Source organism: Leopardus geoffroyi, chromosome E1 (assembly GCF_018350155.1).
Source record: "Leopardus geoffroyi isolate Oge1 chromosome E1, O.geoffroyi_Oge1_pat1.0, whole genome shotgun sequence".
NCBI lineage: Eukaryota > Metazoa > Chordata > Mammalia > Carnivora > Felidae > Leopardus > Leopardus geoffroyi.
The window spans coordinates 55118168-55132838 of NC_059330.1; the positions used below are offsets into that span (position 1 = coordinate 55118168).

The following is a 14671-nucleotide window of genomic DNA, read 5'->3' on the forward strand; positions in this document are numbered from 1 at the left end:
CGCGGGACGCCTGGGTCCCTTCTCCCCTCTCCGGGACTGCGTCCCCAGACCCGACACTTGGGGCCAAGTGCGGCCTCGGAGAAACCAATAGCCCACCTGGAGCCCTGGGTTCGAGCCCGCAGCTCACTAGATGTGTGACCTTGGGCCAGTTCGTTCGAGGATCCCTCGCCCTCTAAAGTGAGACCAGCCTCTTGGGGACTGGCACAAAAGACGGTGAACACGCCTCATAAACTGCAAAGTACTACAGAGACTGAGGTGTTTTTAAAAGGCTTGTCCCTGTGGCTGGACACCAAGACAGGTTGGACCCTCTGGGCCACAAGGCGTGCCTGAGGCAAGCTGCTGCCTGACTCCTCGCTCCCACTTTTTCTCTTCTTGTTTTGGTTCCAGGGGGGGCTAACCAGAAAGGGAACTGGCCCGAGGGACCCGCGGAGCAGGCACGATGGGGTCCCAGGGTGCCTGAGGTGTGAGCAGAAGGCAGGCAGGCCGCAGCAGCAGAGCCAAGCCGCCAGAGGGACAGTGGGTTCCAGGCCTGACTGCCAAACACCCTGCGGCCCCCAAGAGTCCCCAGAGCAGGGAGCTGGCTCTGCAGCGCCACCTGGTGACAGGCGGGGAGCCGTGGCTGGAAGGTGACCCCGGGCCCCAAAAGAAGTTGCACACCAACCACCGGCCCTCCGTCACAGCTGTTTTATTTCCAGTACATTCCTGGCCTGGTGACCCTCCACAGTCCGGCGGGAAAGAGGTGGGAGGGAGGAAAGTCAGCCTGCACTTCCACCCACCCCTAAAGTCATCTCTGGCGAGGGTGACCTTTCGTCAGGGGAAAGCACGCAGAGGGCCCTGGAAAAGAGGCGGCCAAGGCCCCGTACCAGGGCGGGCAGGCGACACAGCTGTGGCGCAGAGTCCCGCTGGCTGACCCAGGCCCCTCTCCCCTGCACAGCATGCCTTCCGTCCCTGCCAGGCTGGGATCTAGGCTCAGCGCCCCAGCAGCCCCAGCATCTCCTGAGGATCCAGCAGCTTCTCCCGGGGCTTCCCAGCACCCTTGCCCCGGGACACTTCCTCGGCATCCAGCTTCTCCCAGTCCGAGAAAGAGACAGGCCGGACCCCTGAGGCACAGGGAAGAGAAGTCACTGCCTCCACCTCCTCCTCCAGCCCCACCTCCAGCCCAGAGCACCCTTCCCAAGCAGCGGAAAGGCCCAGGGCTGCCCACCACACCTCCCAAGAGCTCACATGGGGCCCAGACCTCGGCTGCTGAGCAGGGCTTCGATGGCTGCATAGCCAGGCCTGGGACCCGGTGGCAGCAGCCCAGCCTTCAGGTCCTGCAACAGCGTCTGGCCGGTGAGGAAGCTGTCAGTCATGGTGGTGGCGATGACGCCCGTGGGCCCCCGCTTCACCCAGCCGCTGCAGTAGAGTCCTGGCAGGGGATAACAAAGGGTCAGGAAAGGACAGGTAGCTGGATACTTCTGGCAAGTCTAAGCCCCCAGGGCACACACCTGTGCATACACACGCGTGCACACCCCAAGCACACCCACGCTGGCCCGCGGCCTTGGACTCTTCTCAACCTGTTCATATCACACCACCCTTCCATCTCAATCTCCCTGTCGACCAGGAGCTCCCTGAGGGTAGGAGATGGGTCTTGGCCCGCCTCCAGTCTTAGCAGGCCCTTCTAAATACTAGCAGAATGGGGTGCCTGGGTGGCTCAGTCGGTTGAGCGTCTGACTTCGGCTCAGGTCATGATTTCGCAGTTCGTGGGTTCAAGCCCCACGTTGGGCTCTGTGCTGACAGCTCGGAGCCTGGACCCTGCTTCGGATTCTGTGTCTCCCTCTCTCTCTGCCCCTCCCCCGCTTATGCTTTCTCTCCATCAAAAATGAATAAATGTAAAAAAAAATTAAAAAAAAAATACTAGCAGAATGAATGAATGGGTATTTAATCAGACTGGAGGCTCCTTTAGGACAGGGGCTGTGGTTTCCTCTCTAGTCCCAGCACCGAGCACAGGGGCCTAGCCCAAAGCACGCCTCAGTCAAGTGACCGACTAGATCACCAGGCATATGTGGGCATGTCGGCTAGACTGAGAGCCTCCCTCCTAGCTAGAGCCAGGAGGAGGGTGGCTGGGTCCCAGGACAGCGTCCCGGAACAGCGTCCTGGCTCAGAGCGGTTTCTTAATGCATGTCACTGGCCGAATGAATGAATGAACGGCCCCAGGTGACGCCAGCCTCTCCATCCCCCACCATGATTTCGTGCCCAGATTTCGGCATCCTCTCACCTGGCACATCTACAACCCGGCCTTCCATATTGGGGATAACCCCAAGCTTGGGGTCAAAGGGCACACTGGGGTCGATGGGACGGCTCTTATACCCAACGCTGCTCAGTACCAGCCCACAAGGGAGGTCTTCCGTGTCTCCAGCGGGCACTGCCCGGGCAGCCTCACCGACACCCTGTTGAGGAGAGCGTGGGCAACACCGGGCTGGGGTGGGGAGACTTGAGAAGGCGGGTATCTTTGAGTAACATGAGACTTGCCTCCAGTCTGGTGACTGCCAGGCGAATGCCTGCTGCCCGTCGCCCGTCTGGTGATGGCAGCACCTGCTGGGGGCTTCGGAAAAAGCGGAGGCCCCAGGCGCGGGAGGCCGGTGCCTGGCGGGCAGCGTCCTCTGTCCCTGGCTTCTCCGTGGCTGTTCGAAGCAGCAGTTCTGTGAGCCTCTTCCTCGGGCGGGGGACCTCTGTCAGCAATGAGAACATCTCAGGCCTGGCCCTGGGTTACAGCCCTCGCCCCCACTGCTCTCCCCCGAGCCCCGTCTGACCTAGACCATCCCCTCCCTAGAGAGCTGGGGGGGCCAGGTCAGGGCCCCTCACCCTTGATTCTGTCCTGAAGGCCCAAGAAATCCGCAGGATCCAAAATGGGCCGGGTTCCTGGTAACTGAATCATCTCCCGAAGCTCCTTGGGGATGGGAGGTAGGGGAGGAGTTCAGGCCCAGAGCACTGTCCACTCTGGACCCACCCCAGAGACCAGACCACAGGGGAGACACCCCACCCGCCACCACAGAAGGCACTAGGCCCCAGGGCCCTGCCGGGCTCCCCCTCTTCCACCGTAGGCAGGAGCCATTCTCGGGGGCTCAGTCCTGCCACACCTCCCAAGGGCAGACCATCCATTTGGGACCATGACCCCTCTCCCTCTGGCCCCAGCACCTTAATGGTGAAGGCCACTTGCAGGGGTCCGCGTCGGCCCACTATCCACACCGTCTTCACCCGACTCTGCCTCAGTACCCCCAGGGCAGCCTCTGTGATGTCCGTTTTCTGGCACAAAAGGAGGGCTTAAAGTCATTGGGCACTGACCAGGCAAGGGGGCTTTTCCTTTGGCTGGTTCCCTACCCTCAGTGGGGAGAAGCTCTGCAGCCTGAAACGGCACCACTGCCCCACCTGGTGGCCAGATGGAGCACTGCCTCCAATTCTGCAAACGGCTCCAACTAGTAGCCAGCCAGGCTCCTTCCTGCTCTTTCCTTCAACAAGTGTCCACTCAGTGTTTTGCTTGGGCCAGGCACTAGGCAAGGGGCATGGCGGTGGGGTGTCAGTGGTAAGCAAAAGAGACACGGTGCTGGCCCTCACAGAGCTTCTGCTTTGGTAAGAGAGAGTGACACTTACCAAATGTTCACTAATAAGTATAAAATTGTCATGGCGGTAACGTGCCTTGAAACAGAAGTAGACAAGTCTATGAGAGGGTATTATAGGGAAATAGACCTATTAAGGCAGTACTGGAGGGCTTCCTGGAGGAAGGGACAGCTGAGCCAAGAACTAAAAGATGAACACAGGTTAACTGGCAGGGGGAGTGATATACACACTGAATAGGTGTTTGTTTGTTTGTTTGTTTGTTTGTTTGTTTTTTAAGGCCCACGTAGCTAGAGTGCAGAAAGCGAAGCGGAAACGGTATGAGGCAAAGCTCACGGGCTGCCTTTCGGAAGGCTTCTGCCTGGCACCATAGGGAAACAGAGGCACTGAGCTCAGTTTGGAGGATGAGGCCTGAACCCTGCAGGCAGTGGCACCCTTTCCTCAGTGTGCCCCTAGCCTCCCCCCCCCCCCCCCCGCCACCCCGCCTCCAGCCCCTGACCTACCCACTCACCTCCAGGTGTTCAGGTGGGGTCAGCAGGATCCGGGCCACATCCAGAGCCACATTCCCTTGCCCCAGAATCACGGCTGTGTCACAGCTCAGGTCTGGTGCCAGCTAGTAGGGAGAGGTCCGGGTAGGGCTCCGCTAGCTTCGGCCCCGGTCAGTCTCATCTCAGCTCATGCCCAATCCCCAGTCGAGCCCCCAGGCTTCCCTACACTCAGAAAGCCCACCCCACCTGAGCCTCAGAGAAGCCCCTCCTCTCCTACCCAGCCCCGCCTTCTCCCAGAGGCCTTCCCTGGCTGACCTCCCCCCTCAGGCAGCCTGATGCTTCACATCTCATCTCACTGGGGACCTCCCAGTTTTGGACAGCGGCTCCCTCGCCCCCCAGCTGCGGCATCCAAGAGCTGCCCCTGGCCCTGGCTGAGGGGTGGGGAGGAAGAAGTAGCAGGAGTGCTCCCCAAACTCACCTCCCGGTTCTCAGGAAGCCCGTTGTACCAGCCCACAAAGGCCCGGGCCGAGAACACCCCAGGCAGCTCCTCACCAGGAATTTCCAGGGCCCGATGGTCCTCTGCCCCATAGCTCTGAGGAAAGACCCAGACTGCTTGGCACCAGCTAAGGGGCCAGGCAGACCCTGGTAGCCCTCCTCCCAGCTCCCCTGCCCAGTGGCTTGGGCCTCACCCCTACCACCTTCCATCCCTCGGCCAGCGGCCGCCCTGCCCCAATCCCCTGCCCACCCTGCCCCCCACCCGTGGGCACTCACCAGCACCACAGCGTGGTAGGCCGCCCGGAGCTCCGGCACAGCCACGTCCCTGCCCACCACCACATTGCCACGGAAGGCACATCGGGCCGAGCGAGCCGTCTGGGTAAAGGTGTTGATGACATTCTGCAACAGGCCCCAGAGGGGAAGGAGTTAGGGGCCGGGCACTTCAGGAACCATGGCTGAGCCACCCTCGCCTCACAATGTCCCCAGGCGGGAACCCGTGTGACATCCACACAGAGCACCCGGGGTCATTCCATGCAGCCAGGGAGCCCCCTTTCCCTCCTCAGCTTAACCCGTCTCCAAACCCCCTCCTCGGGCCCAGAGAGACCCACCTTCACCTCGGGGTGGTCGGGCGCCACGCCAAAGCGCACCAGGCCGAAGGGCACAAGCTGCTTCTCATAGATGTCCACGTGGGCCTGGGGGTGGTGCTGGGGAGAGGGCGACAGTCGGTGGGGCTGAGGGAGAGGCTGGGCCCTAGGGCTCCTCCCATCCCCGATGGGGCAGGAGAGCCCAGCTCAGCGGGGGGCGGACACAAGGAGAAAGAGGGGCCCCCAACTCCCCAGCAGCCTGGAGACCCAGACAAGAGGACTGGGGCAGCATGGTGGCATGGGCAGCCGAGGTCAGCCCTCGGGACTTCCAGCCCATCGCGAGGGGAGGAAGGAGGCAGCTCTCCCGCCACTGGAGTTGCGGCCGGGGAGCTTCTTCACCCACTTGGCTCAGGCATGACCCGCAGCCCTGCCTTTGAACCTTCCCATACTTCTAGAAATGCTCAGCCAGTCTGATGAGCTGAGAACTACGCTTTGAACTTGAGAGCCGCCTTAGCTCTAGCCTCCACAATCATCCTGTTGGAAAAGGGGTCCACAAGACATGGGAGGGAGGGATGTGGAAGGGAGAAGGAGATCGAAGCGGCTCACTCTCGGTCTTAGAAAAAACGAGCTCACTTATACAGTGGTCCCACGTGGCCTGCCCTCTGGAACACCTACAGGGGCCACGGGGAAAGCAAAGGGTTGCAGTTGGGCAGACAAGTCGGGTCTGGCTCTGCCACCGACCAGTCACACGGCCCTGGCCAGTCCCGAGATCTGCCTGGGTGTCAGATTCTTCCTCTGCAAACTGGGACAGATAACAGCCCCCTCTCGGGGGTGTTGGGAAGCATCCAGGTCAGGACCGTGAGAGATGCTGGGCCACAGCGGGTTTGGAGTCAAGAGGTTGGGGCTCCCACGGATGACACTGCCCTGCCTTGGGGCACCCCCATCCGAGGCTCTTGCTGTGATGCTCCCGATTCAATGGGACTCAAGCCAACTGAGCTCCTGCCCGCCAGTCGCCCTCACCCCTACCAAGGCTCACACTCACCTCCTCACCTTTGTCCAAATCCCCTCTTGCCCTCCACTCCACTGCCTGCGCCCAAGTCCAGGCTCCCCACCACCCACCTGTCCGAACGTGCCTGGGGAGTTATTTCTGGAGAACTGTAAGGCCCCGGGAAAGTGAATGGTGTAATTGCTGAAACGTCAGCGATGTTCGGGTCTCAAGGCTGTCGAGTGCGATAGCACTATGAGACTGACAGAGCCCTGTGATCGCGCAGGAGCCAGTTAGGGAACAGACCCACTGTAATTGCTTAACAGTCCTTGAAACCACACGGCTTCCCTGCATGCTTTCACGTAAACACCAGATGTGTGTTTGGTCTATGTCTGGAGGCTCCTCGTGTCTTCCTCCCACGCTTTAACATTCTTGCGTGTTTCTACCTGGCGAACATGAAATAGAGACCACGTGCTGTTTGCTGCTGCTGCTGCTGCTGCTGCTGCTGCTGCTGCTGTTTCGCTGGCAGAGGTCAGCCCTGCACGTCCGCTCGGTCTAAGTGTCTGAGGACTTTGTCTTCAGTGCGTGGCTACATGTGCCTCCTACTGTCCCCATCCAGGCCAGCCACAGGCAGTGCCTGAACCACCTCCCTCACGCCCCACTGATGCTGTCTCCACTCCGCAGGGACCAACCCCAGCCCCTCCGCTGTCTGGCTCTGTCCCACAGAGAAGTTTCTTAACTTCTCCTACAACAGAACAGCTCTTCTGGGTGATGCTTGTGATCAAATGAGCGAGGCCTGAAGCCCTTAGCCCCGCAGTTGACCCACTGTGAGCGTTCAATCAAAAAGGCACCCTTTGAGGAGCACCTGGGTGGCTCAGCCGGTTAAATGTCCGACTTCGGCTCAGGTCAGGATCTCACAGTTCTGTGGGTTCAAGCCCCGCGTCGGGCTCTGTGCTGACAGTTCAAGAGCCTGGAGGCTGCTTTCATTCTGTGTCTCCTTCTCTCTCTCTGCCCCTCCTCCACTTGTGCTCTCCCTCTCTATCTCAAAAATAAATGAAGAAACATTAAGAAAAAAAAAGCTGCCTTTTACCGTTACTGCTGCACGCGATCGCCTTGCCCACAAACCTGCCCTGCCTGCCCACCGCCAAGGGACAGAGTGCAAACTGCTCAGCCTGGCAGCCCGTATCATACACAACCTGGCTTTTCATCTTTCATCCTTCTTTCCTGCTATGGAGCCTTCCCTCCTGGTCACACCACCCCATGCAAGTCCAAGGCCAGCTCCCCAGTGCTAGACCTGCTGGTGTGTTTACGGAGATCTCTCATGGCCGACCTTGTCTTCAGAGAACTCGCTCTTCTCTAACTCAGCTCCCCCCTCCCCCTCTGGCTGCTCTTTCTCAGGCTTCTTCTCTTCTGCCCCTGCCCCCACCCAACTCCCAGTGAAAACATTCTCTGAGGTTCTTCCAATGTGGGACCCCTCCCCTCTCCCAGACACCCATTCCCTGGGGAAGCTGCAGCCGCTCCCTCCTGTGACCTCACATTCCCATGGACCTGCTGCTGTTCCACTCTCTCCCCTGCCCGGACTGTCCCCTCCAAACCCGACCCCCTGGATGACACTGCAGACACCTCAAACCCATCCAGATGGAAGTCAACTCCCCATTCCGCCCAAACTCTCCCCTTCTGCTCCTCTGTTCCCTCCCATCCCATCCACCCAGAGCCCAAGCTAGAACCTGGGGCTCCTCCCCGGCTCCCCTCAACCCCGCCCAGTCGGTCAGCCATCCTCCCCTCCTGTGCCCCGCTGCCACGTCCGCAGCTCTCCATTGCTCTCCTGGCCACCTAGTCCTGCCTCCCCGCTCCGCTGTCTACCCTACAGGCAGAGAGACTTTCCTGTCCAAAATGGGCTGCTTGCCTAAAACTTTTCAGTGAAGTCAACCTACTTAGAGCAGTGGGCTTCTGAATCCCCTGGTGGGGGGGAGGGGGGAGTTCTGTTTAAAATTGTTGATTCCTGGGGCGCCTGGGTGGCTCAGTTGGTTAAGCAACTGACTTCTGCTCAGGATGTGGTCTCACAGCTCATGGGTTCGAGCCCCACATCAGGCTCTGTGCTGACAGCTCAGAGCCTGGGGCCTGCTTCGAATTCTGTTTCCTTCTCTCTCTGCCCCTCCCCACTTATACTCTGTCTCTCTCAAAAATAAACATTAAAAAATTTGGGGATGCCTGGGTGGCTCAGTCGGTTAAGTGTCCAACTTTGGCTCAGGTCATGATCTCACGGTTTGTGAGTTTGAGCCCTCCATTGGGCTCTGTGCTGACAGCTCGGTGCCTGGAGCCTGCTTTGGATTCTGTGTTTTCTCCTCTCTCTGCCCCTCCCCTGCTCATGCTCTGTCCCTCTCTCTCAATAATAATAAATAAAGGTTAAAAAAAATTTTTTTTTTTTTAATTGTTGATTCCAGGGCACCTGGGTGCCTCAGTTGGTTAAACGTCCAACTTCGGCTCAGGTCATGATCTCATGGTTTGTGGGTTTGAGCCCTCCATTGGGCTCCGTGCTGACAGCTCAGAGCCTGGAGCCTGCTTCAGATTCTGTGTCTCCCTCTCTTTCTCTGCAACTTCCCCACTTTTGCTGTCTCTCTCTCTCTCTCTCTCTCTCTCTCAAAAATAGATAAGCGTAAAAACGTTTTTTTTTAATTACATTGTTGATTCCTAGGCCCCAGCCCCAGTTTGATCAGGTGTGAGGTAGGCCCAGAAATGTGCATGGAAATACCTATCCCATGGGACTGATGGAAGGAGGGGGAGGTGAGTGGACAGCACCATGAAAAACTGCCTGCCTGCAGGCCCGGCCGGAGCCTTCCAAGGCGCCCTGGCTCTGGGCTCATCAGCTCTCCACCCTTAACACACAAGCCTGTCTTCCCAAACTCACCTGTCCCCAAAGGGACACTCTCTCCGCCCTCCGGGCCTTGCCCATGGGGCTCTCTGCACCTGGGCCTCTCTTGCCTGCCACCTACCCCTCGCCCACCTGGCAGCTCCTTCTGTCCTTCAGACAGCACTTTGGACACCTCCTCCTCCAGGCTGAGTTGGGTGCAGCTCTCTGTACACCACGCCCTCCACCCCCAGTTTCTTACACTATCAGAGGCTTAGAAACTCTTCCTCTCCACTCCACAACCCCCCTACATTAGACTGGTATGTCCCTGAGCGTAGGGCTCATGTCTGTCCTGCTCACACCTATGTTCCTACTGTTGAGTCTGTGCCTAGAACGTGTCAGTGTCCAATAAAGGACTATTGAGTGAACAGCCTAGGTGTAAGAGCAGCTCTGACCCATAAACACGCAGAATAAGCTCACGGTTGCCAGAGAGGAGAGGGTGGAGGGATGGGTAAAATGGGTGAAGGGGGGTGGGAGGCATAGGGTTCCAGTTATCTAATGAATAAGTCACAGGGATGAAACGTACAGCACAGGCAACACAGTCAACGGTGCCGTGAAAGCCGGGCACGGTGACAGATGGTAGCTACCCTAGGGGGAAACATAACAGCGTAACATACACACTGGGTGGGGGAGAATCACTATGTTGAATGCCTGAAACTAATGCAACATTGTGTATCAACTATACTTCGATTAAAATACATTTGGGGGGTGGGGGGTGGGGGCGCAGGTGGCTCACCTACCAGTCAGGAAATCGGACTCTTGAATTCCACTCAGGTCATGATATCACAGTTTGGCAGTTCAAGCCCCGCATCCGGCTCCATGCTGACAGTGCAGAGCCTGCTTGGGATTCTGTCTCCCTCTCTCTCTGCCCCTCCCTCCCTTGTTCTCTGTCTCTCTCTCAAAAATAAATAAAAATGAACTTAAAAAAAATAAAAAATTGGGGCACCTGGGTGGCTCAGTCGGTTAAGCGTCAGACTTCGGCTCAGGTCATGATCTCGCGGTTTGTGAGTTCAAGCCCCGCGTCGGGCTCTGTGCTGATGGCTCAGAGCCTGCAGCCTGCTTCAGATTCTGTGCCTCTCCATCTCTCGGCCCCTCCCATGCTCATGCTCTGGGTCTCTCTGTCTCTCAATAATAAATAAATGTTAAAAAAAATTTTTTTAAATAAAAAATAAAAATAAATACAGGTTTTTAATTAAAAAAAAAAAAAAAAAAAAAAAAAGAGCAGCCCTGCCATCTGCCTGCCTGCATTGAGAGCCTAGTACCTTCCCCGTCCGGGGGGACTCTGGGCAGTGTCACTCAGCCTCAGTGTCCTGACCTGTGAAGTGAGAGTCAGGACACCTGCTTCAGAGGTTGTCATGGGGAGATGAGATGCTGTACGGTACCTGGCTTGGCTAAGTGCCACTGCCCCTGACATGTTGCACGGTGTTCCTGTCTGGGGAGCACACCCAGTAGCTCGGAACACCCAGTGGGCAAGGACTGGCTTGTAACTGGCTCTGTGTCCATCCCCCGGCACCTCTTACAAGGAAAGCGTGTGCAAGTGTGCAGGTCAGAGCCCCTGCTCACACTGGGGGCACTGAGAAGCCCGCCTGGAAGGCCCAATTTTGCTCCCCAGATTTCAGGCTCAGCTAGCAAGTGCCCCTTACGCAAAACCCTCCCGGATCTCCCCTGACCCTGTGGGATCCCCGGTCTCCATCCCAGGGTCCGGGGCTGTTCTACCACATGGCGGTTTGCCCATGCATGACCCCCCTGCACACAGCAGGTCCTCCCCAAAGCCCGTGGCCTCCTTCAATTAAGCTGAAATGCACCTTCTCCAGGAAACACTTTCTGACTGACTGCACCTCACTTAGCTCATGCTGTTCACATCACAGTAACTAGCTCTTTCCCCTGTGTTGCTTGGTCACTTTTCAGCAGGGTGTCCAACTCACGCCGGTCCCCCCCAAGACCGCCCTCCATTTAAAATTTTTTTTAATGTTTATTTTTGAGAGAGAGACAGAGTGTGAGTGGGGGAGGGGCAGAGAGAGGGAGACACAGAATCCAAAGCAGGCTCCAGGCTCTGAGCTGTCAGCACAGAGCCCGATGCGGGGCTCGAACCCACAAACCATGAGATCATGACCTGAGCCAAAGTTGGACACTTAACCAACTGAGCTGCTCAGGTGCCCCAATCCCCCAGGTTTTAATATTGAAAACTCCATGTCCTAGGCAAACTAGGAAGATTGGTTACCCTACCTTTTAAGTTTCTGCATGTATATGTGTATAATTAATATATTCATGCTTCCTCCTGTCTCTCCATAGACACCCCAAGTCCCTCCAAAGTGAGGCCACTGTCTCATGTCTTAGCCTAGGTCTCCATCCCTCCCCCCTCCCACCAATATCTGCCCAAGCCTCAAGGGTAACCAGCAACCTTGGGGCCCTGCCCACCAAGGCCAACACTGTAAGCCTTGAGACTCTGGCCTTGGGGTGGGTGGAATGGTGGGGGGGGGGGGCTGGTGGAGGGCAGCCTGAAAGAAAAACATAGCATGGGGAGGGCTGGAGCATGACGAAGCACCTATAAGGCCAGAAAACTCTGAGAAGAGGGGGTAACCTGAAGACACAGGACGTTGATGACAGAGGAGAGAAAGAAAGAAGGGAAGATGAGAGACAGGATACAGTTATCCTGTAGGTCTACACAATCTCCCTGACGGGTTTGGCCAAAGAGGCATCTCAGACCATCTGCCACTGACTGCTGCCTATGAGGCAAACACACTTCTCCCATAGTTGAGGACCTAGACTGGGGAGCCCCAGATGGAGGTGACAAAGCATATAGGAAGTGTCCAGTCTAGATGGACTGGGAGACCCTTTCCCATCAGGGATCCAGGAGTGCTTTTAAAACTCACAGGGGTGGTACTTGCCCTCAGGATTGGAGCAGCAGGTGAATCATGGGAGAGGGAACCAGGAAGACATGGCTTACCTTTAGCAGGTGTTGGGCGGTATAGAAACCAGCTGGGCCACTGCCCACCACACAGATCTGGGGGGGCTGCTCCTGGGTGGAGAACCGCTGCCGGAAGCCTTTGTGGGAGGGAATGGGAAATGGGTGGGAGGTCAGATCAACACCCCCTTCCCACTTCCCAAACCAACAACAGTGTCAGAAGATGCAGCTTCCCAAGCTTCACCCCCAATTGCACTCTCCCCCTCTTTTTCCTCAAAGCCTTGCAGGATCTCTTACTTCATCTGAACCCTCAAAGTCTGTGTCTTCATCCAGAGCCCTACGTTTCACCCATGAATTTATTATGCCTACTCAACACCCCCCATCACCCCTGAAGCTGCCTGCACGGCACTTCATTTTTCTTGCAAGGTTCCCCACCCAGCCAGCTAGAATACCACATCCTTCCAACCGGCTCCATATCCCAGTCTTGCTGGCGTGGACCCCCCCGCCATGCCCAACTGTGCCTCTTCTACCCACTCTCTCTCCACAGAATACTGTATTGTCCATATAGACCCCTGTCATTCCTATAGACCCCTGTTTTACTTCGGACTTCCCTCTCGGCCCACAGACCTTCATATAACCCTCATTCACCTCTTCTCACACCTGTGCACCTCATAGTCTCCCCTTCTCACTTCTGTGGACTGACATCTCACCGCACAGGCCCCCGCCTGCCCCCGTACACCACGCCAATCTCATCCGCATGAGATGACCTCTCCGGTCTCGCCCCTGGTCCCCTCTCACCCCTCTCCCGCCTCTCCAGCCCTGCCCCAGCTCCGCCGACCCCCACACTTGGCGCTCGCAGGCCTCCCCGCGCAGCCATCCGGCCCTACAGGTGCCCTGCTCCTACTCGGGGTGCTCCCGGGGAGAGGCGGCCGGGTCCGACGCCACGCCGACCAGTGCCACCAGCGCCAGCAACGCGGAGCCATGGCTGGAAAGACCAACCAGCCAGCGGACCCGACCCCTGAGATGGCCCCGCTCTCCGCGCTGGGGGATCCTCGCTGCTAGCGGGCTTCGGCCCCGCCCCTCCCTAGCCCCGCCCCCAAGGCCCGCCTCCCACGCTTTGGGAGAGCGCAGCGTGGAGGCCACACTCCCCCCGCCCGAAAGAATCCCGCCCCAAAGGAGAAGTCCGCCCTCGGATCCACCCTCTATCGCTGAGGGCCCGCCCCCAGGACGTCCGAACTGTCGTGACTTAATAAATTTCTTCCCAACCTTCACCCTCCCTCCAATCGTCTAGAGGCTAGGGTTGGAGGAGAGCGAATCTTTATCGCTGTTCCAATCCCGCCTGAAGGAGGGAGCCAATTAGGAAGGGGCTTACTTTACTTAGCCCCTCCCGTTCAGAGACTCTCGTCGCTCTCTGATGACGCACGGGCCCTTCCCTTTTCAAAGCGAACCCTCCCTCCCTGCGTCTGGTTTCTTCCCAACCAATCACGAGTCGAGTTCCAAGGGCGCCTCCCTGCCCATTGCGTAATAACCACGGAGTCCGGAAGTCTGGAAAAAAAGGGCTTCTGCCGGAGCCTTCGGGGCTTTCTGGGCGTTCTACAGGCGTGACCCTGGCCAGATGCTGTCCAGGTCGGGCTAGGGAGCATTTTAAACTTTGGAGATCCAATCCCGTCTCACCCCGCCCCCCTCCCCTTTACGTAGGTAAAGAAACGGGAGAAGCGGCTTGCCCTCGGTTCTAAGGACAGGGCAGATCTCCCACCCTTGCCCAGCAGCACTGGAAGTAAGGGTGAGGCTGCTAAGGCACTGGCCTTGGGTGCAGAATTGAAGGGAGCGCCAAAAGCCCCAGTAATCAAGATAGGTAGTATTTTCATGCAACGTTTGGAAAGATCAAAATTAATGCCAAAAATCCACGGTGACCAAAATATGTATTTAAAAGACAGGATCCCTGGTCAAATCTGACCCAATAAACCTAATGCCAGCTTCAGCTTCCTTTTTCCCCAAGGTCCCTCTTTGTCAGACACTTCGTTGGAGAAGCCTTCCCTGATGCATCTTCTCCCAAGCTGGGTTAAGGTCCCGTCTTGCCCAACCCCCGCCCCACCCCCACCCCGCCCAAGACTCTACTTTAGCTCATCGTTACTTATTACACTGCCTTACTGTTTTTTAAATTGTCTTTTTTATTGAAGTATAACAAACAGAAAAGTGCATAAATCATAAGTGTACTGTTTGATGAAACCACAAGATGTAACCATATAAGCACCATCCAGTTCAAGAAATAGGACATGTGCCTCTCCTTGTCACTTCCCCTCCTTCCTATTGAGAAGTGAATGACTGTTCTGCTTTTTAAAAAGTAATTGTATTTTGTGCCTGTCCCACTGGACCAGGAGGAGGCAAACTATGGCTTGCAGGCCAAATCCTGCCCAAGCTGATGGTTTTTACATTCTTAAATGGTTAAAAGAATTGCAAACAATATTTTGTGGCATGTGAAAATTACATAAAGTTCAAAAAAAGTTTTACTGGAACACAGTCATGCTCATTTCTTTACATATTCTCTGTGGCTGTTTTCACACTTTGATGGCATAAAGTGCTTTGAGTAGTTGTGACTGAGGCCACATGGTCCACAAAGCCCAAAATGCTTACTATCTGGCCCTTTACAGAATGTATGTCAATTCCTGCACTAGATGGTAAGCTCCATGAGGTTGGGGCTCAATCTCATTC

At 56.9% G+C, this 14671-nt stretch overlaps 1 protein-coding gene and 1 non-coding gene across 6 annotated transcripts; one reads left to right on the forward strand and one right to left on the reverse strand.

Moving 5' to 3' along the window:
* Positions 1-668: 668 nt before the first annotated feature.
* FDXR (ferredoxin reductase) lies at positions 669-13054 on the reverse strand. 5 transcript variants are annotated; one of them, XM_045490817.1, is made up of 12 exons: positions 12864-13054; positions 12002-12099; positions 5186-5281; positions 4854-4976; positions 4561-4674; positions 4106-4207; positions 3178-3285; positions 2845-2929; positions 2512-2711; positions 2258-2429; positions 1238-1408; positions 669-1100 (listed from the first exon to the last, which is right to left on the reverse strand). In XM_045490817.1, exons 1-12 carry the CDS (start codon positions 12940-12942, stop codon positions 970-972), a joined length of 1479 nt encoding a protein of 492 aa, XP_045346773.1. In that variant the 5' UTR covers positions 12943-13054; the 3' UTR covers positions 669-969. The 5 variants fall into 5 exon arrangements, with proteins under 5 accessions (XP_045346773.1, XP_045346768.1, XP_045346769.1 ...); XM_045490812.1 differs by having other exon boundaries at positions 1225-1408; positions 12798-13049; XM_045490813.1 differs by having other exon boundaries at positions 1225-1408; positions 12864-13048.
* TRNAR-UCG lies at positions 1683-1767 on the forward strand. The gene has a single exon. It is a non-coding gene; the product is annotated as a tRNA-Arg (tRNA).
* Positions 13055-14671: the final 1617 nt, after the last annotated feature.